Source organism: Ischnura elegans, chromosome X (assembly GCF_921293095.1).
Source record: "Ischnura elegans chromosome X, ioIscEleg1.1, whole genome shotgun sequence".
Lineage (NCBI taxonomy): Eukaryota > Metazoa > Arthropoda > Insecta > Odonata > Coenagrionidae > Ischnura > Ischnura elegans.
The window spans coordinates 56,946,680-56,971,711 of NC_060259.1; the positions used below are offsets into that span (position 1 = coordinate 56,946,680).

The 25,032-nt window shown below is 39.0% G+C and overlaps 1 protein-coding gene across 1 annotated transcript in view; it reads left to right on the forward strand.

Annotated features, from left to right (window-relative positions):
* The window catches only part of LOC124170833 (homeobox protein onecut-like), a 316,759-nt gene extending 292,241 nt beyond the window's left edge, over nt 1-24,518 (forward strand). Inside the window, exons 7-8 of the mRNA XM_046549818.1 lie at nt 15,585-15,697; nt 23,040-24,518. Coding sequence (XP_046405774.1) covers nt 15,585-15,696 — 112 coding nt within the window. The 3' untranslated portion in view covers nt 15,697; nt 23,040-24,518. The remainder of the gene's footprint in view (nt 1-15,584; nt 15,698-23,039) is intronic.
* The last annotated feature ends 514 nt before the right edge of the window (nt 24,519-25,032 follow it).

A 25,032-nucleotide genomic window follows, 5' to 3' on the forward strand; every position in this document is an offset into this window, starting at 1 on the left:
GCATTTCTTTTAACTTGAGAAACAGGGAAATGTTGACAATGGTTTAAATTATGTAACCTGAAAATTTCAACTCGATAGCTAAGTTTAAATGCCATCAAAATGTTTATATGCCATCAAAAAATACAAAATAGTCTGTAGAGAGAGAAAGCTCTTAAGTTGCGTTTTCGACACATTGGTCTTGCTATTTTCGCGTCGATGATGTTAACGTGGGGATCATCTTATTCAAGATTTTATTACACTGATTGGTTATTTATTTGACAGGGACGACATGCGCGTCGGCCCATATATCCTCAAGGTATATCCTAATTCCTATCGTAATATCAAAGTACAACCCATGATATTTCGATATCGTATCTTGATAAATCATCGTAGAATATGCATCAATACTTTTACCCGTTGTCAGAAATTAACTCGTAGGAACTGACTTTTTATGTGTATTCATAGATAAAAGTTGACTGGCATCTTAATATTCAAGAAAGGATTTTATTGCTTCCAATGTTTTGCTGTAGAGATCCGATTTATTGGTTCGAACGGAGCCAAACCCATGTTTTGTATTCTGAGGGTTAAAATCTTATGAAATGGAAAGTTTATTTTCATTAGTAACACAGGTAAGAATTTCATGTAGTCCATTTTCCCACATATTGTGCAGCATTATAATTTCCCGACATTTTACCCTTTCTTCAATTTTCCTAGTTTTGTCAAATTAGAAGAGGCAAATTAGGTATATTATTAATTTCCCATAATTCTGCTTTTTGAAATGGTAAAATCGAAATTATTTTTGAAGCGCCTCGGGACGAAACGCCCAATGAATATTTCCTGTTGGTTAGATTACACTCATTGCAATTAAGTCGTTAAGATGCATGATGCACAGGATAATAATTTTATAATCCTTGCGTACTCTAGGGTCTATCACATTTAGCCTCCTAAGTCACCGCGTGGGACTGTTTTTTACTGATGGGAAACTAAGTATGAAGTACGAGAGACAGGTTTGTTCGAATGATCTGACGAATAAAGTAAATATGTATTTGTAGTGAATGACTTATTTTTCCCGGTTTGTTACGAGGCTATCGTTATCGCTTAGGAGCTACATGGTTAAACACAAAATTAAATTATTCACTTTCCTAAAATGCTTTTTTGACTTATTTATGGATGATCTCCGTTTACTTTCGCATAAAAACTTAATAATGGCGAATATGAACTTAATATTTATGCTAATAAGTTGAAATTAACCTTAGGTAATTATATTGCACGAATGCAAAATATCGCCTGAATATGACGTTAAATAGATGAAGTGCAAGATAAGTACTAAGTCAATTCTGGTATCCAATTTTCTCCATTTTTAACCTCGCCATATATGCCACATCAAAGATTGAAATTACTTGCCTTTATCCGATACCCGTATGATCTGGGAGATGAATTTTTATTTAAGCTCCTTTCGTGCAGTGGAACTGAAAGTATCATTAAAATAATCTTTTTCCGCTTCTTCGCGTTGCTAAGTTACCGCAGCCTCTGAAATACATTCAAAGGATCCATCCTCGTCCAATCCAAGCGGCGAAGGTTGAGGGTGACGTGGATGCTGATATTTCCTTGTGCTGTCGAATTTCCTGGAAATCTTGTTTCCTTCCAAAATCTGTGGGTGTTATGAACCTTGATAAAGCCTAGTATATAATTTTCACGTCAATTTCCTTCTAATCAAAGCAAAAACAGCCATATATGACCCCCTCGGGAGTTTATCTTATGTAGTAAATTTCCCCAGGGTACTCACATTAGATGATTATGAGGGATCGGGAACTAATGAAGGAATTACAACGTTCTCATGTAAATAGAGGAAATAACTTGATATTTAGCAAAATATTGAACTAAAGGGATAAATTCAGTGACTATTACATTTTGATGGAAAGGCGTTTGAGAAAAGCGCATTTTCTCCCGTGACTGAGGGAAAGCATATTTACCCACCTTTACTGCACTGCTTGGAGATAATCTGGAAATTGAAATGGAGAAGTTTAGGACACCTGAGCTTTTGCTCCTAAAATTTTCCAATTTAATGCTGCGCACTTCGCCAATTATGGTAATCTACGTATCAATCGAATCAACAACACCAAATTTGCATGTTTGAGGTTCATTTAATCCATGTCCTCGACTACGTGAAATTTTTCCTTCTGTTCCCATTTTATAAGCTTTTATACTCATGAAGGTACAAATAGAAGATTTTTTACTTCAATTTATTTTCTCATATTTGCGAGATATTCTATAGGAAGCACTTTATAAAAATAGCCGTAAAAATTTTAATCCCTAATCAAATAAACTGAATAAAATAATTCCGTATAAAACCGAATAAAACCGTTAAGATATTTCAATCATCATCATAAGTCAAAATTCCTGAGATTAGTTTGACGTGGCTCTCCATTCCGCCATTTTACGTGCTAGCATTTCCATTGGGACGTTTTTCCTCTGTAATACATATTGCTCTATGTAATTCATTCGGGCCCGTCCCTTACCCGTCTTCCAATCCACCTGTCTTTCCACGATTTTTTCATCAGGCCATCATTCCCCATAATTTGGCCTGCTAAGTTTAAGTCCTGTTTTCTCCTCTGTGTTTTATGAAGACTTCTCTTTTCTCCCACTCTTCGTAGCACTTACTCGTTACTTACTCGGTCGATTCATTTTATCTTCGTAATTCTTCGGTTGCACCACATTACGAATGATGCCACTCTGTATAAGTCCAAGCCTCTCTCCCATAGAGCAACATGCTCCATATGCAGCATCCATTGAATTTTTCCTCGCTTTCATACTTGTATTTTCAGCTGTAAATAGATTCTTCTTTTTGTAGAATGCCCTCTTCCCCTGCGCCATTCTAATGTCTATTTCCTTCTTGCTTTTTCCATCGCTGGTTACCGGGCTTCCTAGGTTAAAAAAAACTCTTTCACATCTTCAAACTTTTGTTTTCCTAATTAAATGTTTGTCCTAACCTCCTCCCTTTACACTGCATACTAATACCTTAGTCTTCTTTTGATGATGCCTGCTGATATTTAGCCATCGTCTATTCCATAATTGTCAAATTCTTCTTACAATCGTTCTCTGTCTTGGCTATGACAGCTATATTGTCATCAAAACGTAGCTTACTTATTCTTTCTCTGTGGATATTGACACCCAGAGCCTTCTCTTTGATTACATTGATGGCTTTATCGATGACAATATTAATAATTACGGAGGATAGTGCACACCCTTATCTTAATCATTTATCTATGCTTGTTTTTTCACATTTGGGACCAAATTTTTATCACAGCTACTAGGTTTTTATGAAACTGTGCACTTCAGCACCATCGAAATCAAAGTGTGAATGCCTTGTTATATCAAGAAAATGTAATTTCATCGAACATCTTGAAATCTTAGTTACCATCACATTCACTGGAATATGGCAAATATGAAAATATTTTTCTTATATGATTCGAATGTTAATACGGACCATGGACGTATTGCAATGTTTGATTAGGTAAAGCTGTATTTTAAGCATCAGCTTTTAAACCGTGTTTAAACCAAATAAAGTTCGCCTAAATTGGATCATATGTTCAATATGAACACCTCTACTCTGGTACGTAGTTCCTCCACAAGTAAATACACTGGTACGCAACGTGATAAGGTGGCTTTCCGATGAAATTTTTGATTTCACCGTCTTAACAAGCAATGTTTGAAAATAATTGATGAAGATCTAAAAGCTACTTGTCTCCGCATATCAGACCTCAGACGCATTATCGCTAAGAGTCGCTAAATGCGAAAGTAATAGACCCCCCCAAAATAAAACGAACTTAATCCACTCCTGCTCTCAAGTAAATTGGGCACGCCCCCTCTCGACTCACTTCTCTGGCTCAGGAGTCGTTTCACTCACTTTCCCTGTTCCGTTGCCACATCTTTCACGGCACGTCTCGGGCTTGTCGTTTGGCCAATCGAGCAAGGAACGCAGGGGGGTCGCGCGTGGAGGCGTTGATGATGAGCTGCCCTCCGAGGGCGGTGCCCTGCTAGGAGTCTCCCGGAAAGGGGGAGGACTTGAACAGAGCAGAGTTGGTATAACGAGAGCCATATTTCAAATCGCCATTTTCTCCCGTTCGCGAGTAAACAAGGGAAAAATATAAATTGGGCATTTTTGGCCGAAACGAATAGGTGGTGGGGTGCGGGGCGCGACCCCCCCCCCCCCCTCTCCTTCCCCCCGTTCCCCTGGGAATGGTCCCACCTGCTCTCTCGGGGGGACTCTCGCAGCCCTCCTGGGTTCTGGTCATCGTAGGGTGGAAAACTTGTGAGGTGGCCGGTTAGTTCCCGCGCCCGTGACAATAAGGTTGGCTGAAAGATGGCCCAGCGGGCCTTGATGATTGGGTCTTCGGGGGTGGTGCAGTTGTTTGTTGAGGCTTCCGGATGGACTGGTGATGGGAAATGAGGAAGGTGGGAGGGGAGGTCTCAGGCAGAGTACGTAAGACTTGGCGGACCTTTCCCTCTCAAGCCTCACAGACCGATAACTACTTCCTTCCCCCATCCACGTGAGTACCTCCACGAAAGCGAAAATGGAGGTTCGGAGAAATGAGGAAAAGCTTTTACAGGCTTCAGGGAGTGAAGGAGAAATTTTATAATAGCAAGCGTCGTGTCTAATTTATGGCCCACCTTCCCTTCAGATGCGTTCCCGTTGTGTGATCCTTTTGATCGGAGTTTTGGACTTTTTCTTCCGTTCTCTCGGAGATGGGTTGATTCATTGTTTGCGGGTCCAGGGGTCCTATTCAGGGAATACTTGAGAAGTGTAGATTTCTCGTAGTTAGAAATGATATTTTAGCTTCACTCGCTCATTCAGTGATTCTATCCGGATGTAGGTATGGGTGCGTCACATTCTGGCATATTCTCGATTGTTACATCAAAGTAAAAATAGTACAAATTAATAAAATTAAAGTACAGAGATAATTAGGATAGCTGCTCTTCCATTGATAAATTAACATTTTACTCTACATTTTGTGAGTCGGGTTCCCCAAAAATTTTCCTTAGTTGAAACAATATGAAAACCGGTTATATTCACAAACAAACCTTGATAGACGTAGATTTAATGAAAATACCATGTGTTCTTCGAAAAATCTCGGAAATTAGTGAGAAAGAAAGTACTAATTTCCCTCTTCCATGCAGTATGCATTAAATCGTGTTCCAGAATCTGAAAGCATCTTCAATGCTGAATTGAGGTACGTTGTAGCATCAATTTTTATGAGTATAAAATGCTCCATTAAGTTTTCGCTCGTTTTGTCTGCATATATCGATTCTTTTGTGCCCTCTTTTTTTCATGCATTATCAACCGGTTGATGCGCAAATAATTTCAAGTCTTTACTAACCCTGTGCCTTTTTCATTATTTTCATCGTGTATTAAATTCATAGGAGACATTTTCGATGATATAATGCCAGGTATATTTGGTTTCTTATGCTGTTTTCACTTGTAATTTGTCTGTCTTTTTTAGAATAAAAATACTGAAGAATGCGTTGTGTTGAGTTAGGATTTAGCGTCTGCTACATTCTTTTTTATCGCTACCAAGGAGTAATAATGGAATCCTTGATCGGTTCTCTCCAGATTATAGTGAAAAACCGCTTCGTGGCGACGTTTTCAGTAAAAAAATATCAGATCTTCTCCGTCACTATATGCTTCTTTACATACCGCGAGTGAGAATGATAATTTTATTTCATATGTCGTAGCTTCATCAAAGAGATGGAATCCAGAAAGATGGATTGCTGGCATTGTCATTTTAAAAATCAATTTGATTTCGTGTCGATATGCTTCTGGCCGTTCTTTTAATTGCGCGCTCCTTATATTTTGCCTGAGGCTAATGGATGACTCCTCATCAAACTTACTTCTTATTTGCTCCATAAGTCAATGATATTCATTTGTCATCCATTTCGTATACGCTAACATTAATCACTATCTTGACAAAGGTATCATTACTTTATTAAAGAAGTAAAACGCAGGTATCAATCGAGTGAAAGACGAAAGATAATAAGCCATATTTCTCCATCCAATCATATTTCTCTTGAATAATAAAAAAAATGCCACTTTTTTCAATAAATTTTCATTATTTTCGGAGTGGAGTCGTGAAATTGTAATTGCTTCTATAATTTTAGACTTCCCTTTGTAAATTTCTTCCTCGTGATAACTCATCGCCCAGTATCACACATAAGTCGCCGATGGAAATGGTCTGAGGGGTAGGGACACAACCAAATGTCACAGTTTTGAGTTCTGCTAATTCCTGCTAAAGTAATGTTTTATTATCCTTTGATTGTCTTTTATTTTCTGATTTCTTCCAATCGCTTGCTATTCTAACTTGCATAACTTCCATACAGCATCCTACCTAAAATCATTGCTTTACGATTTTTGCCACTATTATGGTGTTGTACTGTCGGCACATGTGGTGTTTTTCAATCTGATAAACACGTTATTCCTAAGTCCATAATGATGGTATTATTCATTGAATCATATTTTGCTCTCAGTTGCGTCATCTAACGCACTTGTTTTGTGCTTCTCGATGCATTTTGTGCTGGGATATAATGCTATGTCCATTTCTTCATAGCCATGGGTATCCAAATCGTTAAGCCTGAGAGAGTTGAAAATTCCAACTATTCTCTTGACAAAGGTTAATTCATAATAAAATTAAAACGCTGGCATCAAACGAGTGAAAGACGAGCAATGATATACCATACCATAATGGTATACAATTATGCATCATAATTACATACCATACCATAATGGCATACAATTATATACGATAATTATATACCATTTTGGCACAACTTCGAAACGCTTACAGAGTGAGACGAAGGCTCAGGCTCTTAATCCTAAAATAGTGTCATCCACCTTAGAGCCACGACCGCCTACCTACCTCTGCTTAACTCTCCCTCTCTGAGGTCGTTTATCCTCTCAACTTAACACCAGACGACACTTGACCGGGAATCTGTCAAGCGATGCTGGAAGGAACGGCACGGGGCAATCGGTATCAGCTGTGAGCGCTCATGCCTCGGATTCATTTGGTGCTCTTGTACTCAGCGCTGCCACGCGCTCAACGTTCCGTAAATTATCAAAAGCGATCATCGGACTATTGTCTCGGAGAGGACGTTTCAACATGTCCATAATCTCCTTATTTTTTCCCTCCACGTGGATCTTTAGACGATGGGAAAGGATTTCCGTCCCAGCTTCCTCATCATCTCGGAGTTTCCACGATGGTTGTCGAGACAACTCGGAATACAGCGTGCCCACCGACGCGTTGATCGCTTGTCCAGGCATTTAGAGGGAATCCGCAAGAGAAAAAAAGACTCGTGTCTCATCACAGGGTCGAGATGGAGAGGTCGTCGAAGGAGAAACAAGGTGGACATGCACGTGTGGGAACTGCGGAACATTTGACCCGTCTCGGAAAGGATGATAGATTCCCTCTGGGATGGTCGGCTGTCGGAAGAGAGGCGGCTACTCCGCCCCCGCCGAGTGGTCCCTCGATAAAGGGGACAGGGTTGAAGTCGACAAGCGTTGAGGAAAAGAAAGCAGGGTAGTTCCTTGAGAAAACTACCATGTGAATTATGTACGAATTCTTACTCTTCGAAATTTTTTTCAACAATACTGCTCCTACTAATGACATTCTACGATTTATTTATAAGCAAGCTTTGATTACTATTGCGCCCATTTCCTTTTCAAACAACGTGTTCTGACTTCCATCATACAATTAATTTTCTTATAACTCAAGAAGTCATGTGACTCTTATCTAATGACTCTTTCTGTATCAAATTCTAGTCAAAAAAGCTTGCATGCTACTCAACAATAATACTTTTTTAAAAAAAATTTCTAGGTGGCTGACTATTGCGCCCGTTTCCATTCAACCAACGTATTTCGACTTCCGTCTTATAATTAATTTTCTTATAACCCAAGAATGGATACGGCTCCTCTGTTATGACTCCACGTATCGCGACGACAATATTTTGAATGCAGACAAGATTCGTCGTGACAGCCCATGTAAAGGATCTGATACTTCAATTAAGTGAATACCGCTGGCTTATTTTCCGAATTACAAGCTTTATTTCATAATTTGGCGTTACCAAGTACGAATACAGACCTAGGTCGATTGAAATAGAACGCAGAAATCAGGCTCTCCTGCTATTAACGAATTACAGTAACATTGAATAAAACTTCGTTTTTTGCCACAATCGCTTGTTTGTCGATTTAGGGTCGAATTATTTTGACGTAAAGTTCAATAAGTGTAATGTGTATTAAAAATTAAAAAAAAAAGCTGTTCTTGTGAAAAATTTATGAAAATTATCATTCTGAAAGTATTCATTATTTTTATATAGTCATTTTCAAGTAACCATTCCATTCAGGTAAGCCATATACGTCATAATGACCAGAGATAGTCGGAAGCGGTCGCGATTTTCATTAAATCATTATTAGCATTACTTCTCGCTTCCTCAAAGTAAACTCATTTACTATTGTTTTCAGTTTGAGCACTAACCTCGATAAGTGTAAAAACTGCCTAATTTAAGTAATTCTTTTGCGAAAACGAGTGAATATGTGGAAAATATTTGTACACATGTGAGCATTCGGTCGCACGCAGAAACTCCACGATGCCCAAGATGTATGGAAGAAGAAGTATATGCTGCAGGGATAGGATTGAGCCGGAGTTCTCCCGGCCGTAAGGGAGAAGGGGGTGTTTGGTAATAATGGGCCCCCGGGCGTAGAGCTAATGCGTGGGCTGGGCCGTGCGTTGGGACGTCCCGCGGCTTGAAATGTGTGCTACGCGGCGGATGGCATCGGAAAACGCTTGGAAAGACGCTCTAGAGTGATGGAGTGAGTGATTTGCAGGGCCGGGTGAATAATTCCTTTCCTCCTGACGATTCACTCGGGGACGGCTTGCGTTGGGGAAGAGGGAAGACCATGCAGGCTGAAAGAAAATGGAGGGCGCGTGCGCATAAGGACTCGTAGGCGAATATGATACGGAAATTACAATTGGTATGGTTAAAGTCGGAAGACTACCAAAGATATTACAATGGAGAATCCCCAGTCGGCCTCTAAATGTACTGTCATTTAAATGAACTTTCTAAAGTCGGCACTCGCGTCTCCGGCAAGGAGATCGATCCCGATTTTACGGAGTAATAAGTTGTAATTGGGACTTCAAAGCACTGCAGGAACAAGTGACGTTGTACGCAGTCACGCGCACGGGTGCAAAGTTAAATACACCAACGGATGAAGTTCGCCTTGAAAAAATATTTGACTTAGCCGGGATTCGAACCCAGATCTCACGATTGCCGGTCAGGTGTGTTAGCCAGTTTCACCCCGACAGTGGCTTAGTAAGCACGACCCTCGCCACATGTGCCACAGTGTGGACTTGCGACGTCAACATCTTGTTCGGTAAAACCCATCCCGAAGTTTGCTCTGAGAAAATGGCTCGGTGGTGTAACTGGCTAACACACCTGACCGGTAATCGGGATATCTGGGTTCGAATCTCGGGTAATTCAAATATTTTTTCAAGGCCAACTTCATCCGTTGGTGTATATAATTGGGACTGCTGATAAAATTTATGTAATCGTGACGATCTGATCCATCATATTTATAACTTTCCCATTATATTCCTCGCGATTGTAAATATTATGTAGTAAGTATACAGGGCAAATTGATCGCTTTCATTTCATCGCCTCGGTGCAGGCGTTATTGAAAACTGATAAAAATATGAACGAATTGCCTCTATACAGTCCTCTATGGCAGGGTTCGGCAACCTACGCCTCTCGAGACGCATGCGGCTCTTTCGATTTCAAATAGCGCCCTTCCAATTCCGCGTACGCAAAAATAGTATTCATATCATTCTATTTTCAAAACTCAAAAGAAGGATTGCAAACAGGATAAAAACCATGAATGTAGTAAGGAGAGAGCATAAAGCGTCCGTATAATAAATGCATTGCCGGTAGTCAAAATAAAGCACTGTCGAAATGTATCTGAGAAGCTAGTTGCAAAAATGTAGGCTCTTCCGTCTCTAAATGTTACCGATCCCTGCCTTAAGGGTTAATATGAAGGAATCCCCGGTTTGTCCCGTAGGGGCTTGATTTTTGAGGCCACAAAGGGGTTATTTTAATCTATTTTGAAAATATTCGCGACGCGGAGATTAGCGCAGATTCATTTATTCTCCGTATTTTCAAGAGGGTATTTGTACTCGCGAGGAATGCCTTTGAAAATATATCGATGCGATATTTTATCATTGCAAACATAATTTTCGGTAAACATCCCTAATTATAGCTAATTTCCCCGTGGAATTCGGATCGCTCCGCCGTCGGTGACGCGAGTGGCCACTTTTGTAAATCTATTCAAATACGCGGTGAGTTTCGACGTACATAATGACCTACAGGAGAATCCTTTGTTGTAATCGAGGGGACTACATAAAAGAGGCTCTTTCCATCCCTTAAGAGGTTGATATCTGTTGCCACCTCGGTCGCTTTTTAATCGGTTTTCAAAAATGTCCGCAGGGCGGCGATGAGTGCACAGTGATCCGTTTTTTTCCCTATATTTTGTGGCATAGTATTTTCAACAATGAGGAAGAGCATTGAAAAGTAATGATTTTGCTAGATAACATTCCTGATGACATGCATTATCGGGAATGTAAATTTTGGTTAACAGCTTATTCCTCCGCAAAATTCGGATCGTTTGCCCGTCAGCGACGCGAATATCGACTTTTTTTAAACTCGTTTAAATGCGTGGTGGGTGACAACACACCAAGAGGACGAATTTAGGATCCTCTATTGTAATATTCTTGGTCTTGTTCACCGTCAAGATCATATCTCTAGTTCAGATGTAGCCGACACTACGTGATCTGTCTCCTGAGACAGTTGAGCCACTCTTAATGTTCATCTACATCCACATACTACCCCGCAAGCAGCTTTAGCAGGCGTGTGGCGGGGGGCGTTAGGACACCAGCCATTAACAAGTAATAAGGAAATGCTCTAACGAAATTACGCCTAGCATTTATTATAATCCTTTCGTGTTCGAGGGAATAACGAATTTGCCATGCCTATCCGTTCAGCAAAGCATCTCTCTTAATTTATTGTTTCTGTTGAACCTGGAAATAAAATAGGGTTCTAATATGATTTTCTCCTTGTCGCTCTCAATGATATCTATTCTCATTTGCTCCAGCAGCTCAAGTCTAGCGCACAGCCTCCGAGTCTCTAGCGGCCTCCAGCCTAATTCGTATAAAACCTGTGTAACGCTTCCTGTACGCCCATAGCAGTTTTTGACGAATCGCGCAGCTTTCCTTTGTATTTGATTAGGTTCACGGATTGAGTATTCCTGCGCCTGATCTCGTATGATCGCTGCATATTCAAGGTGTGGCCAGACGAGTGCGAAATAGCGTCTCTTTTTTGCTTTTTCATCCGGAAATCTTTCCACACCACACCTGACGAATCCTAGCTTCTTCAGAGCTCTGCCACAAATATTGCTAATGTGTTCTCCACGATAGTCTCGAAGCTATCGTAACCCACAAGTACCTACTTCAATGCATCTGTATGCTCTTTATATCATGGCCCAAAGACACGGTTCTCCCCTAATCCTGCGACGCTCAAATCCAGTTCATACGACCCTTTTTTACCACCTCCGGTATATGTTCAATCTCCTCAAGTCTTAAGGCCTGTTTACACGATACATTAACACGTGCGAGTTAATATCTGTTTGCGTGAATGATTTTTGTGGACCGGAACGGAACATGTACGAATGCATGAACCAAATTAGAACAGGTTCTGTTTTCTGTGAATGCATTCGCACAAGTTGGGTGGTTACACGGTGAAATTTGGCGTTCATTCTCGCGTTCATACATTTAGACATTAACCCGTACGTGTTAATGCACCGTGTAAACAGGCCTTAAGGCTTGATTGTTAGCCTGGAAATAGGTGAGGTCGCTGCCACCCATCGAGGCTGGTCTCAATAAAATAAACGCATTACTCCTGCTCAAGGGATATTTTTCCTGGTGCATTACTTGTGTCAAACTCAAGCAATCATCTTGAATTTTTCCGTTTTTATAGAGTAAACCCCTGTCAGCATTATCCAGTATCTCAAATATTTAAATCTTCACGCAATATTTTCTCAGGGTTGAAATTCTGGGGGTTATAATTTTCTCAGGGTTAAAAAAAACACTATTTTCCCTGAAATTTTCATGATGAAAGCACAAGTTTGAAACTAGCAATACTCCAGCAGTAAAGGCAGCGGTCTCGACTAGTCGGGCAATAGTGATGCGTCATCTTAGCCCACCGACTCCCTCCCCCATCCTCTTCCTCCAGCCCATTCCAATCCTTCCCGTGACCGCCCCGAGTTTAATCCAGCCGACGTTTCCTCGCCCAAGAGTTTCCCAAGCCAAGAACCCCTTATCCACCACGCACCTTTCAGGGGGATCTCTTGAAAATTCGATTTCGTATCGGAAATTGATATTAATCTTTGGAAGTAATTTTGGTTTCAGGGATGAGGGAAGAGGGTTTTGCAACGCGAGAGGATAGGGGTGGAGGTTGCGCGCCCACGAGACGCCAGGCATATCGTGTTATCCTTCCCTCCCCCACTTTCGTCCCCCTCCAATCTTTGGGGCCCTCTTGCGCGGCCAACAATATACCAAATGGAACTAGCGGGGGTCAGACCTTGCCGATGTGCTTCCACCTCTCCGGTGATGAGTTGAGAAGTTTCCACCACGTTGTAATCCACTAGAAGGCCGCATTTCCCGCTCCGTTCGTTTCCACTCCCTCCCCCCCTCCCGCGCCAATCGCCGCGAAAACTTCATTTGTTTATACCGTCGCCGTACGATCGCGGGAGCCGCGACCACCTCTCTCAATGCGGGGAAGAAATACGGGGATGTGAGATGCGAGCACATTCTGTCGAGATCATCGGTGACGCAGGAAAAGAGTCGTTCCCCCCTCTGGTCATTTGCTAATGTTTTTCTCCGTCATTCAGTCCTTTCTCGAGCGTTTAATCCCTGTGACTCGGGGGCGTTAGTTTATTCACATGATTGTATTGGGAACAAAAGGTTCACACCTCTCTCGCGGTTCAAATTTTAGCGTTCGTTTCTTGCGTGAAAGGACGAAATCTCGTTCAAAGCAGGCGTAAAAATTTCATTTTCATTGTTCTGGGTATCAATTTCGAGGATGTAATATTTTTTCACGCCAGATGCGTATATTCTGGCCGTTTTTTTTTAGCCCGTTCTCACTAAAGCATAACCAAACGGCAGGGTATAATACACTTCATTATTCAGCGCCGTAAAATTCACCCTCTATTGTAGCATGAAGCTGCGTGGTTGAGGTAAAGTGCGGTATATGGAGGATGTGACCGAGAATAAAGGTCATTTTCCTTGTGGGAAGGGTAGGAATGAAGGATGGAGAGAAACCTGGCGCCAACATTAGCCTTATCTTAGCGAAAGGCGCCAAGAGAACCAGAGCTTAATGTTCAATCTGATGAATGGGAAGCTGTGCTTTAGGTAACCCCTCCACCAGGATTTGAACCCATGCCTTTAGGATGGGAAGCCAACACTCTGGCCACCACTCTTTGAAGAGTATTAGTATTTGCTTGACTGAGCAGAGTGAATCCTGCCCATCATCTGAAGTTGGTGCATGACGATTTCCGAGTGTTATATTCTTTAACTCTGCGAAAACCTTTTTGCTACATTTTGAGGGGAGAAGATAATTTCCCCCATCACCCCGCTATCCATGTCTGCATTCAATATTGTTAACACTACGCATTAATCATCTTATATTGAAAGATTTGTTGTTACTCAGTCTTAAAACCGGGTAGAGTAAGAATGAGTGGGTTTCTCTATCACTTTGGAATCAAACATTTTGAAAATGAATGTCCATGACAATTCTTCAGACTTCTTGGCAATAGCTGAATCCCCCTCCTAAGAAAGGACAATAATACACGGTGTACTTATTTAGGTTGTACCAAGGACATGAAAATGATTGAAATATTTCATTAACAACACTAATTTCATCTGTGTTTTTGAGATGATATATTTCTATTTTTGCATGTTTACAATAATAAATTCTTGCATTTACTGCTAGCATTCAGTAGATTATTGAATACCCTTACCTGAATGATTTGGAAAAGTGAAAATGATGTCAATTTTTAGGAAAAGTGCTAATTTGAGGGCTGTATTTTATTCTCATTATTTATAAAATATATCAATGATTTTTGTTCAAAAATAATGGATGCATGAGTCAACAGTATAAAATCATAAATTCATCTGGATTAAGAGGTTTAATTAATTTTGAAATTTTTGTTCAGTTATCAGCATCCTAGTGTGTGAAGTAAAAGATAGTAATGTAAACTAAATTGATTAAAGTTACTCTAATTCATCAATGGCCCATGGTGAACTTAATGAAATTTTTCTACTCACCCTGTTAAAAATGCCATTCCCCTAGGTGGTATTAGATTTTTTTGTGTATATTTAATTTATCGCATAAATATTTGGAAAACATCAAGTCAGTTCTTTGTATGTATATGAATATTTGCATCTACATTCCTCAATGATCAAGTGAAGCATAATTCCTAGTTGTGATTGTGTAATGTATGGTATGTGGTAAGCATAAGTGTGATTTGCATGATATGGTTCTAATTATTTGTCTCCTAAGTAAAAACTTGGTGCATAATGAATTTTAGATGCATGCTATTCTTTTGAGACGAGGATAGAGTATTAGCATGCCTAGCTACTGTGTTAGTCAATTTGAGCAAAAAATTAAAATTTTTAAAGCATTTGAGACTCTCAATTTAATTTATGTATTCCCCTTGAATGACTTTCAATGCTACAGTCTCGATGAGAATGACCTTCTCTAATGAATGGAGCCTATGCTGATGGAATTGATGACTACCAAGGGTGTACCCAGGATCATACCTGGGGGGGCAAGCCATGGTCTAGGGGGGGGCGAACCAAGTTGTGACATTAGTTTATGAGATTATTTCCTTGAAAAAATAGTTTTAATCTAATTACATATCCTATATAAATATTTATAATTTTTTGTGGGTTTAAAGAAAATTTGTTGAATGCTTTCATTTCAATTCAGTACTGATTTTGGTTGAAGACTTTTCCAATTTTTGATTCTAGGGGGGCAGCGCCCCCCTCCCCCTTGCCCCTCGCTGGGTACGCCCATGATGACTACAGCCACTTTTTTAACATTTGCCAAAATGTTGAGAATTCTTACTCTAAATGAAAAATATAGCAAGGCCTATCTGTCCTCAAAGAGATTTTTTTACTCAGAATTGACTTTTAGAATGAACTGTGTAAATATTTCTGCTCTTAGTTACTTTATACCTTATTCTTGAAAGGTCTTTGGTTGGAATTCCATTTGAGAAGGAATGTCCATGGCATTTACTCATGTCCTCTCATCCTTGGTAATAGTGTTCCAAAGTTCATTCTTTTCCATTCAAGTTAGCATTTCTCCCTTTATGCAACTGAGATGTCTCTTATAGTTATCTACAGTATGTCCCTAAAGAAGTAGTCTTATTTACTAAAGCATTGATTAATATCCATGGTTACTTATTTTCAACCGATATAATGTTGGATATTTGTTGTTCTCTTACATTGCAGCTTGCAAGAGGAAAGAAGACCCACAGACCCAACCAGAGCACCCACCCGCCCCCAAGAAGCCGCGGTTGGTTTTCACCGACCTCCAACGGCGTACTCTGCAGGCTATTTTTAAGGTGGCTTCTGCGTCCCAATTTGGGTCTCAAATCGTAGCCTTTCTAAGGCTCTCTACACTGCTCGTGACTTGAGCACCCTTGTCTCTCAGCCCTCAGCCCTAACCTGTGACCCCAAAACACGGCCTAACCCAACGTGCAACACACGTGGGTTTCCATCCATCTCAGTGAGCGAATAATCCAAGTAACCGAGGTCAAAGTGGCGAGAGAGATAATCATTCAGTGAGGCCTCGTCCACGTAGAGTGGACTTGCTTTTGAGAGAATGAGAGATCAGTTATGAAATGCTGATTGAGAATGAAAAATGTTTCGAGGAATGGCACAAAAAAGGATAAGATGATGTGAGGAGCGGTTTAGTACTAATGGAGCAAAAATTGACCAGTCTCCACACAGCTCCTGTCGTCCTTGGCTGTTGGATCTCGGGGTACCAACGTTTTTGGACCTATTGGTCACGTTCAAGTCTCAGTTTAGATGGCCTCTTTGGAGATTCCCATGGAGTTCATAGAGTTCGGTATCTCCAGCTTGCTTGCTGAAGAAATAAGAGAGTGATTGGCTGCAGAGGCAATTGAATAAGAGTTTATGGTGTCACATTTCACATTGTGGTATTGTGATGAAATGCGCCCCAAAGGGGTTAGCATTTCCTACAAATTCTGGGTTTTGGCATGTAGTCCAGAATTCTGGCCTGTTGAGGGGCCACCTATCTAAGGAGGAAAGCGTATGGCTCTTGAGATGCATTTGAAGGAAAACGGATACAAGTGACCACAACCTTATTGAAAATCGAGCAGAATGATAGATAGTTTACCTGTGTAATTCATGACCATAAGTTCATACTATTCTTGCATAAATAGATGAAGAGAGATTTGCTTGGTTCCTATGCTTAAATGATGATGGAAACTTAATGGAAAGTGCATTAAAATCACTATGGTTAAATGCTGTGTCGGGCTCAGGGGAATGGGCTGTCGGCAAGTGGGAGTTGTTAGGAAGGGAGCAATGGGTGCCCTTCACTATTTTAACAATGGTAAATCATAGAGCACTTGTTGATCATTATCACTGCTGATATTCTGGATGATATAATCCCTCACATGGAAATTTTTGTCCTGGCTTGTTCCCTGGCGATGCAAATGATGATCAGGCTTCTGGTACATGAGGACCATTAGTGCAGCTTCACTTGCATCAATTGAAGAAAGCACAATGGTGTACTACTACACTTATTTCTGTGCATGACCGAAATTCTTTCCTGGAGCCAATAAGTTTTCTGTGCCAACAATTGGAACTGCTCGCTACTTGTGAGTTGCAGACAGTTTTGAATATTTCAAATGCTGTAAGCTGCAACTCAAATGCAGCTTGTGGTCACTATCTGTTATTGCCTTTATGTTTAGCTAAAATATTTTAACTTTCTGAAAATAGGAACTATTGCCATTATTGAAAATTAATTTGCCGTAAGACCAACTGAATTGTTTTATGCGTGACTGCTATCCATTCTCTTCATCTAAAGTATACCCTCTATGATGCAACAACCTCGTGATGAAATTCATAGATGGAGTGGATGGAAGGAATCAAAAGAATGACTGCAGATTCTGTTTTTCAATAAAAGTACAGATATTACTCTTTAGAGTTGAGTAAAGGAATGATGATGCTTAATATTGAGTCATGAAGAGTAGATCAACAACAAATCATACTCCAGCCTGGTGATATCTGATGGTGATAGTGCCTTAAATGTGATGCACTGGACTGAAAAATGAATTGACTCCACCCTTCTCATAGACAGTGTCTTCTGCATCAACACACAAAAAGTGAAAATTCTAAGGGAATCAAATATCTTCATGCTTTTTTTGGTGCCTGTTACTTGTCTTGTTATCCTGGGCAAGAAAGGCAATAAAAGTGATTATTCCCATGAAGCAGATCATTAAGAATCAGGGGTGTTAATTATTGCAAGTAATGAGTGATGCAAGTGATTTAGGGGATGTCATAAACATCTTGCCCCAAAAAATCTGAAATTAACATCCTTCCACCTGGTGACTGAGGCTGGTGATTTTATACTCCATGCAAGTGCATTTTGTGTCTAAAGTGGAAAAGTATATGAGTGATGAAATAAAAGTGCAAATATTTATACTGCGCTTCAAAGAGATAGTGAGTCAAGTCTAAGGTGTGACGCTATTGAATCTAAGTTTCTCCTCACTCTTCAGCTTTGGCCACATTTAAATGGAAATATCAAAGCTTGAAAATATTTTTGCCAGTCAGGAGCCATTTTATGAGGCAATACAGTTCAGGATTAAAACTGAGCTTAGCAAGAAGTACTGTTTTGTTTTATTCCTGCCTTCAGAAGCTCCAAACATCAAGCAGTGAAATTCATAAGTAGACTGCTGCAATGGAAAAACTGGTTGCTTCTCAATGAGTTAAGTAAATCATAATTTGACTCCATTTGAATTGGGATACATGAGTATTCAATTCATTTTCAATGTTGTTATACAAGAATGAAGTGATTGGAAGTATTAAATGCCCTTGGTCATTGGCGAAAACCAAATATAAATGCTGCATTAAAAATTATGAGAACTTCTTCTGAACCCAAATGTAATATGTCCTGCATATTCATTGAACGGAAGTGAAATAAAAGAGAATGAACCAGCAGCAGTGCATAAAATATGGCAGATAAATATAGCAGATGCTGTATTTGTATGAAGTGACTCTTCTGATGCTGATCTATCATTCTCCATCTTAGTTCTTCGTTCAGTGACTTTATGGAATGCACTCAAAGCTTTCATTATTTTATTTAGTGGAGATACGATAAAGATGAAGTATTCTGCTACAGATAGACTCTGAGTCCCCAATGTGCCACGTTTGGAAAAATATTTACAAGGGAAAAACTAAATGAAGACCAACTCTCTTATTGGTGCATTTGTTCCAGAATCATCTTCATGATGCCTGCATGTAAATTTTGATTAATTTTTGACTGGGATATGAATTGCTCGCTCCCATTATTTTGAGGAATCATGTTGCATCCAGAAAGTGAGTTCTCACAGGCTCTCATTATTTGAGTTATTGACATGGAAGATCAAAACTTTGTGTGTGATGGATGAAGAGTTTAAAAATATCAGGGATTATTTTGCTGCCCATGGCAGTAGATATTACATGGACATAGAATAAAAGACAGGCTTGTAGAAAATAATCGTTCATGACTTCAAGTGTCTATGTTGTTATATCCACCAAAAAAGTCATGAAGTTATCTGTGATATTATAGGAATGGCTGTGTTAATTTCATCTCCCAAAACCATTTTAAGAAACTCCTAAGGAGACAGTATTATTTCATGAGAAATGTTTTGAAATGCCTGTGGTGCTGAATACGAAGGATTGCAAATTTTAACTGCTGATTACACCTGTGTTGTTCACTCATAATAAGTTGTTTGTCTTCATGACATAATGACGGAAGTTAAGTTGATGCTGAAATTTCTCACCAGTGTGAATTAATGTGGCTTCATATCTCTCTACCTCCGCAATAAATGCTGCGTGCAAGAAAACTACTGAGGTGTCCACCTGATACAATGGTACTTCAATGCCATGTGCAAGAAAATAAAACTTTCTTGTGGAAGAATGTCTTAGCATAAGACATCAACAATCTCTCCACGAAATGCCAGCTACCAACTACAGCTATAATCACAGCAGAAGTTGATGTTTTAGAAGTTTGTGCTGCATCACCAATCAGCATCTCCTAAATGCCACATGAATGATGTGATATTTCCAAAAGTAAAATAGTGTCAGGTTACCAACTCTTTTTGCTGCAAAACTTGTGAAAAATCCTGAATTAATTGGCTGGATGAAACAACTTGACACCTAAAGGCTAATTCAATCCATTCATCCTGGAGCATTTTAGGTCTGTGATCCTATAAATGGGATGGGTTTTTTTGCCACATAAAATGCAGTCCAACAGTGATACAAATGTACGTCCTTCGGTATCATGGCAATGTAGCCCGTATGGGCATTCACGTCCGTCAAGTTGAACATGCTAAAAGAACGGACGAGATTGCATCAACGACGAAAAAACAGCAGTGCTATATCAAGACAGGAAATTTTATCCAAGAATGTCTTCGTCCCTGAAATGCATTTTTTAAGAGCACAAAAAAGATGCTGAATCACACAAGTTTAAGTTATCACACTAAAGAGTGTTTTTATGAGGTGATCCATCATCTTGTGATTCGGAAACAAGTGAGGATGATGCCCAACTTTACTCATGAATTTAATGTGTGACCATGATGATAACCTTGCTGTATATGGTACGTTTAATAGTGGTGGAATGTGAACGTCAGTGAAGTTTTGTAATACATTAAAGCTATTGCTTTGGAAAGGAAAATGGAAAAATTTTATTATTGCCACTTGGAGGATATTTTGTTCATCACGAACTGAAAAAAAGGAAGTGATTTTGTATAATGGCAACATATAATTTCTCTGTGTCAGAGTTCTTACGAATTTTTTTTTATCTTCATGGGAGAAGATATGTGCAAAACTCTCTGCATCATTATTCAAGGTGGAAGAGTATTGAAAAGAACTGCATCAAAATAATTGGCTTTCCACCATGAAGAGCACCTAAGAAGTACCAATGAATTTGTAAAAGCAAAGTTAGCTCACGTCGATGCTTTATTTCAAACAAGAAGTGCTACATAGAACTACATATATGAACAAAGTATCTGTTAGCTTCATCCATATCATTGAAATAGTGACAGAGTGAGTGTACAACCATTCACATGTTCTCAGCAGAGAAAGGAGGCAGTATTTGAGGCACCACATGCTGCATATTGTTTTATTTTGTATGATTTAATAAATAAAATTCATGAACCTAATGGCATGGTCTGGAGAGTCCTGTGCAACATGGAGGAATGTGTTTCCAGGAGTCCATGTCTTGGGAGGGTTGCTGTGGGAACCTGGACGTTGGCATGGGATATACTTTAAAAGAGCAGTTTCAGAATGCCCGAGTTCAATGATTTGTTTAAAGGGGACCCTAAAGGAAGCATGTATCCTCTGGTTGCGGAGGACTCTTCACTGGGCCGCCTTCTCTGCTCCTGACGTCCAAATGCCCCTTATTCACATCCGAAACCAATCCGGAACCCACTTTGACCGTGGTCAGCACCTCCTCATATGGCTGGAGATACCGAACGCAAGCTCTACACCTGATATCCAATCCGCCTCGGACACATTAGCACATCAGAAATGATATGGCTCTTTGGTAGCGAAGTAAAAGTGATCACTTTGAAATGACAATCGCTCAGCCTCACTATCAATTGGGCAAAATTAAATGGTAGTTTTACACCTGTATGTTTTGACTCTCGGTTACTAGATTATTGGCATACTTGATTTCACTTTCAGAGACGTGATCAACATAATCTTGTCTCTGGGTGAAGGATATTCTATATTTTATGTTGTCTTTTGGTTTCCCCTCTTCATTGTAATCACGCATTGTAATCAAATGTCAAGCTTAACGGAGTGCACATATGAGCATTAAAAATATAATGCTGGCTCCATAAACGTAAGGTGTTCATTCTACTCAGAATTACTTGCATGTGCAGTGTTGAGTGGATTGAATATGCCTAATTTTTTTAAAAAAAAGATAGGTTGATAAGTAACACTTAATCATAACCTGATATTGCATATGTCAGCACTGTCCGTAGTGTGAGTGGAAATCAGGTGAAGAGTTTGTCTGCGTCATTCAACTCAAAGCAGCGGCCAAATTTTTAAGAAGTTAGAAAAATTTTCATTGGATATTGCTGAAAAATCATATTTCCCAACTTCAACTCTGAGCATATGTAATGAAAAGTAAAGAAAACTTTGTAATTCCACTTAAATATTTAATGTACGACCTAGGTTTCGACATGTCACATCATCGTCTGGTACAGATACACAGAATGACCAGATGTACTAGACAATGACGTACCACGCTGAAGCCTTACCTTAAATATTTATCGTACTTTAAATATTTATCTGGAATTACAAAGGTTTCTTTTCTTTTTATTATGTCAAGTTGATTCCATTAAGTCACGGCTGAAACAGCTAATTAAACCTAAGCATGTTAATGTATATTTTGAGAAAATATTAGGAGTCAAAAAAATTTTCGTTACACACTCGTTAAAAGCCCGATTTTCATAAAGCTACTCCTCTAAATTCCAGGCTGCAATCTTATGAGCAACTTGGATTTCTGACTTTTTCACAATTTATATCTCAATATCTCTTCAAAATGTAATTTTCATATTGTTAACACAGCATAGTTGAGAGGGTTAATGATTAAATAAAATTTTTAGTTTACATAATAATATTAAAATGGCAGGTTGTGGAAAAACACCCATTTTTTGAGTGTCTGTCATTATCATTCTAAAGTTACTATTTCTTTGACTTTCAATGGGTAATTAAAGAAATTTTGCAAATAAATGCAATGATATTATTGGGGCATTTAGATGAGTTATTGCGTGCGCATGTCATCAACCTCCAGTTCCTAAGCTGGATGTCTGACATGGGTAAGAATCGAAGGTTGATAGAATACCGGTACCTGACCATCTGGGGAAGACTTTGGAGAATTGATGATGAACAACTCATAAAGGAACAGTTGAGGTAAAAAGTAGTCAGTTATAAGCTCTCCCATTTGATTGCATTGCTTTTACAAACTTGTAAGTTTCCATGCAAAGCCCTTTCTCATTCATGTCTATATTGGCTTCTATGTGGTTATATCATCTCCACACACAATGTCTTGCATTGCTGTTTCTTCTATGCCAGCTCCTTTTGTACTAGTGCAGAAGTTGCAGCTTTCTAAGTAATTGGGGTTAATTAATAATCAATTTTCTAAGAATTTTCATTCCACTTTGGATGAAATATGCTGTTTCTAATTTTTTTCTAGTGTAATATTCAGTAAAATATTGAAGCCAATGGAATACTTGAAAAGAAAGGGTTGATGAAGAATATTTTGGTTTATCTGAAATACTATGGAAAGATATGATGTATTTGGCTAAATATCTTTATCTATTTTTCTCCACCTTGTTATACTCAAAATCGCAAGTGCTCTAAATGATTCAATTTAATGTTGCAGGCATGTAATGTTTAAATTAAATTAATCTGTTATCACGAAAATATCATTTGGCCATAGAAAAGTCATTGTGAATATTGTCATCTTTCACCTATATAAGGAACATATAAAACTATACCAATATTGGTGTTAATTATTGATTTTTATTCTTAAATCATCAGTTATTAACTATTCTCACATTAATGGTCACTTGATTTTCAAATGCATTATTAAATGCTCTCTGAAACAAAAAGATTTGGGTTGGATGATATTGAGCATTTTTTAAGAGATGTTGTTCAACATTCCAGGAAACTAAGAGGCCATCGAAGGAGATGCAGGTTACCATCGCAAGGCAACTTGGGCTTGAACCAACAACGGTGGGGAATTTCTTCATGAATGCCCGAAGACGATCAATGGACAAGTGGAAGGATGAGGAGCCAGCGAGTAAGGCATCGGTGGCAGGGCAGAGTCCACCGGGAGGCCACGGAGGCGGGCCTGGCAGTGGACAGGGTGGTGGAGGTCAGCAGGCATCACAGCCTGGCTCCCTTCATGCGACGGATGCCTCATTGTGACATCATGCAAGCTACCCCACACGACAGCAGCACCATTTGGTGTTTCTTTGAAGAAAACCTATTTTTTTTAGTTAAAGATTGCCAACATTGATGAGTACATTGGTGTTTTTTTCTCGTGGGGGAGAAACTCGATTGTGTTTGGTTTACAAACTCAAAAAAAAAACAAGCACATAAATTTCATACCAATCCTTTGAGGATTATTTTTTTGTTGTATGTGATGAGATGAATTTAATGACAGCTAGTGAGAATCATCTTCTAAAGGTCACTAGACGATCCAATCGGCAGTATAGAAACCCACTTTTAAGGGCAAGTTGGGAGCCTATTTTCATTAAGAATGAATGTGACGCCTAGATATCCTTCGGGAATGAAGGATCTGCAGAGTGTAGCGTACCACAATTGAAGTGTATATTCCCTTACACATAACTGCATGTTCTCTTGATATAGCAGGGAGCTGAGATGAAATGTTTTTGTGAAGGACTGATAAAATATCCCTACTGAGAAATAGCTGCATACCCACTGCAGAGCGTAAATATTATTAGCTACCTTCTTTCTTGTTGATGAATTAGAAAGTGAAATGATTTAAAGGAAGTTAAATCTCAGGGGTTTGAATACAAATCTAACTGTCCGATAAATATCCTGTAAGAAAAGTTTCATGAAAGCTTATATTTGGAAGATAATTTGATGGAATGTGTAAAAAACTTCTGGTAGAATGTATGCGTTCTTGAGTTTGTTTTCATCGTCGTTCATGGTATAAATCAGCTGCTTAAGCAAGGTAATACTTCACTGAATATTTGCATGTTAACCTTTTCAAAACCCATACTACTGGTGCTCATTTACAAATGCTCACTAATGTAATTTTAATCATAGGAATGAGAGAAGCATCACATTTGCATGGTGTTGTATCTGATGAGGAAATATTTCTGTCATTCATTGTCAATGCCATTATCTTTGAGGTTGGAAAATTGGATTTTGAGATCATAACATCAAGTATTTTATCATCATATATTTTGTAGAAAATGCATGTTATCCCATATAATCTCTCTCTTCAATAACTTCATTGAATGTAATTGCTGTGATATTCTATCCCTCAGAATTAACTCTCCAAATTTTGCCTTTAACTGTTCAATAGTGTTAGTTAAAAAATACTTAGGAACTTAAAAAGTATAATGTGTGTGGTCGATCACACTTATATTGATAGTGAGGGATAATTTTTTATGTTAATAGCCTCAAAAATCAGAAAAATCTTCACAATAATAGAGATATCATAAATACATGATGAGTGATAATAATTTCTCAATGGAAGCATCAAGTTTTACAGCATATTGTCTAAGAGACCCTCATCTAAGTGATTTTTAACTTGTCCCATTCCAACTTATCGCAGGAATGAAAAGGAGCATCCTTAATTATATTGTTTTGCTAGGGTTGAATCATGGGATGCTGCATTGTTTAAAATTTTGTGACTCAAAATACTGCATGGCAGTGATAGTCTTCTCCAGAATATTACTGTTTTAAAGAGTCTCCCTCAAAACACATTTCTAGTCAGAGACTGTTTCCTTTAGAGCTATTTACAGCATTTTGCCATGTGAATTCTAGTCAAACTTGAATGGTATTCCATTTTTATTGCTGTACATTTGAGTATTAATTTATTTTTAGCAGGTTTACTTTTATAATTATTCTTCCGTTAATTCCGAAAAGCCCCTATTGGCTTATTATGAGATCTCTCTTGTTG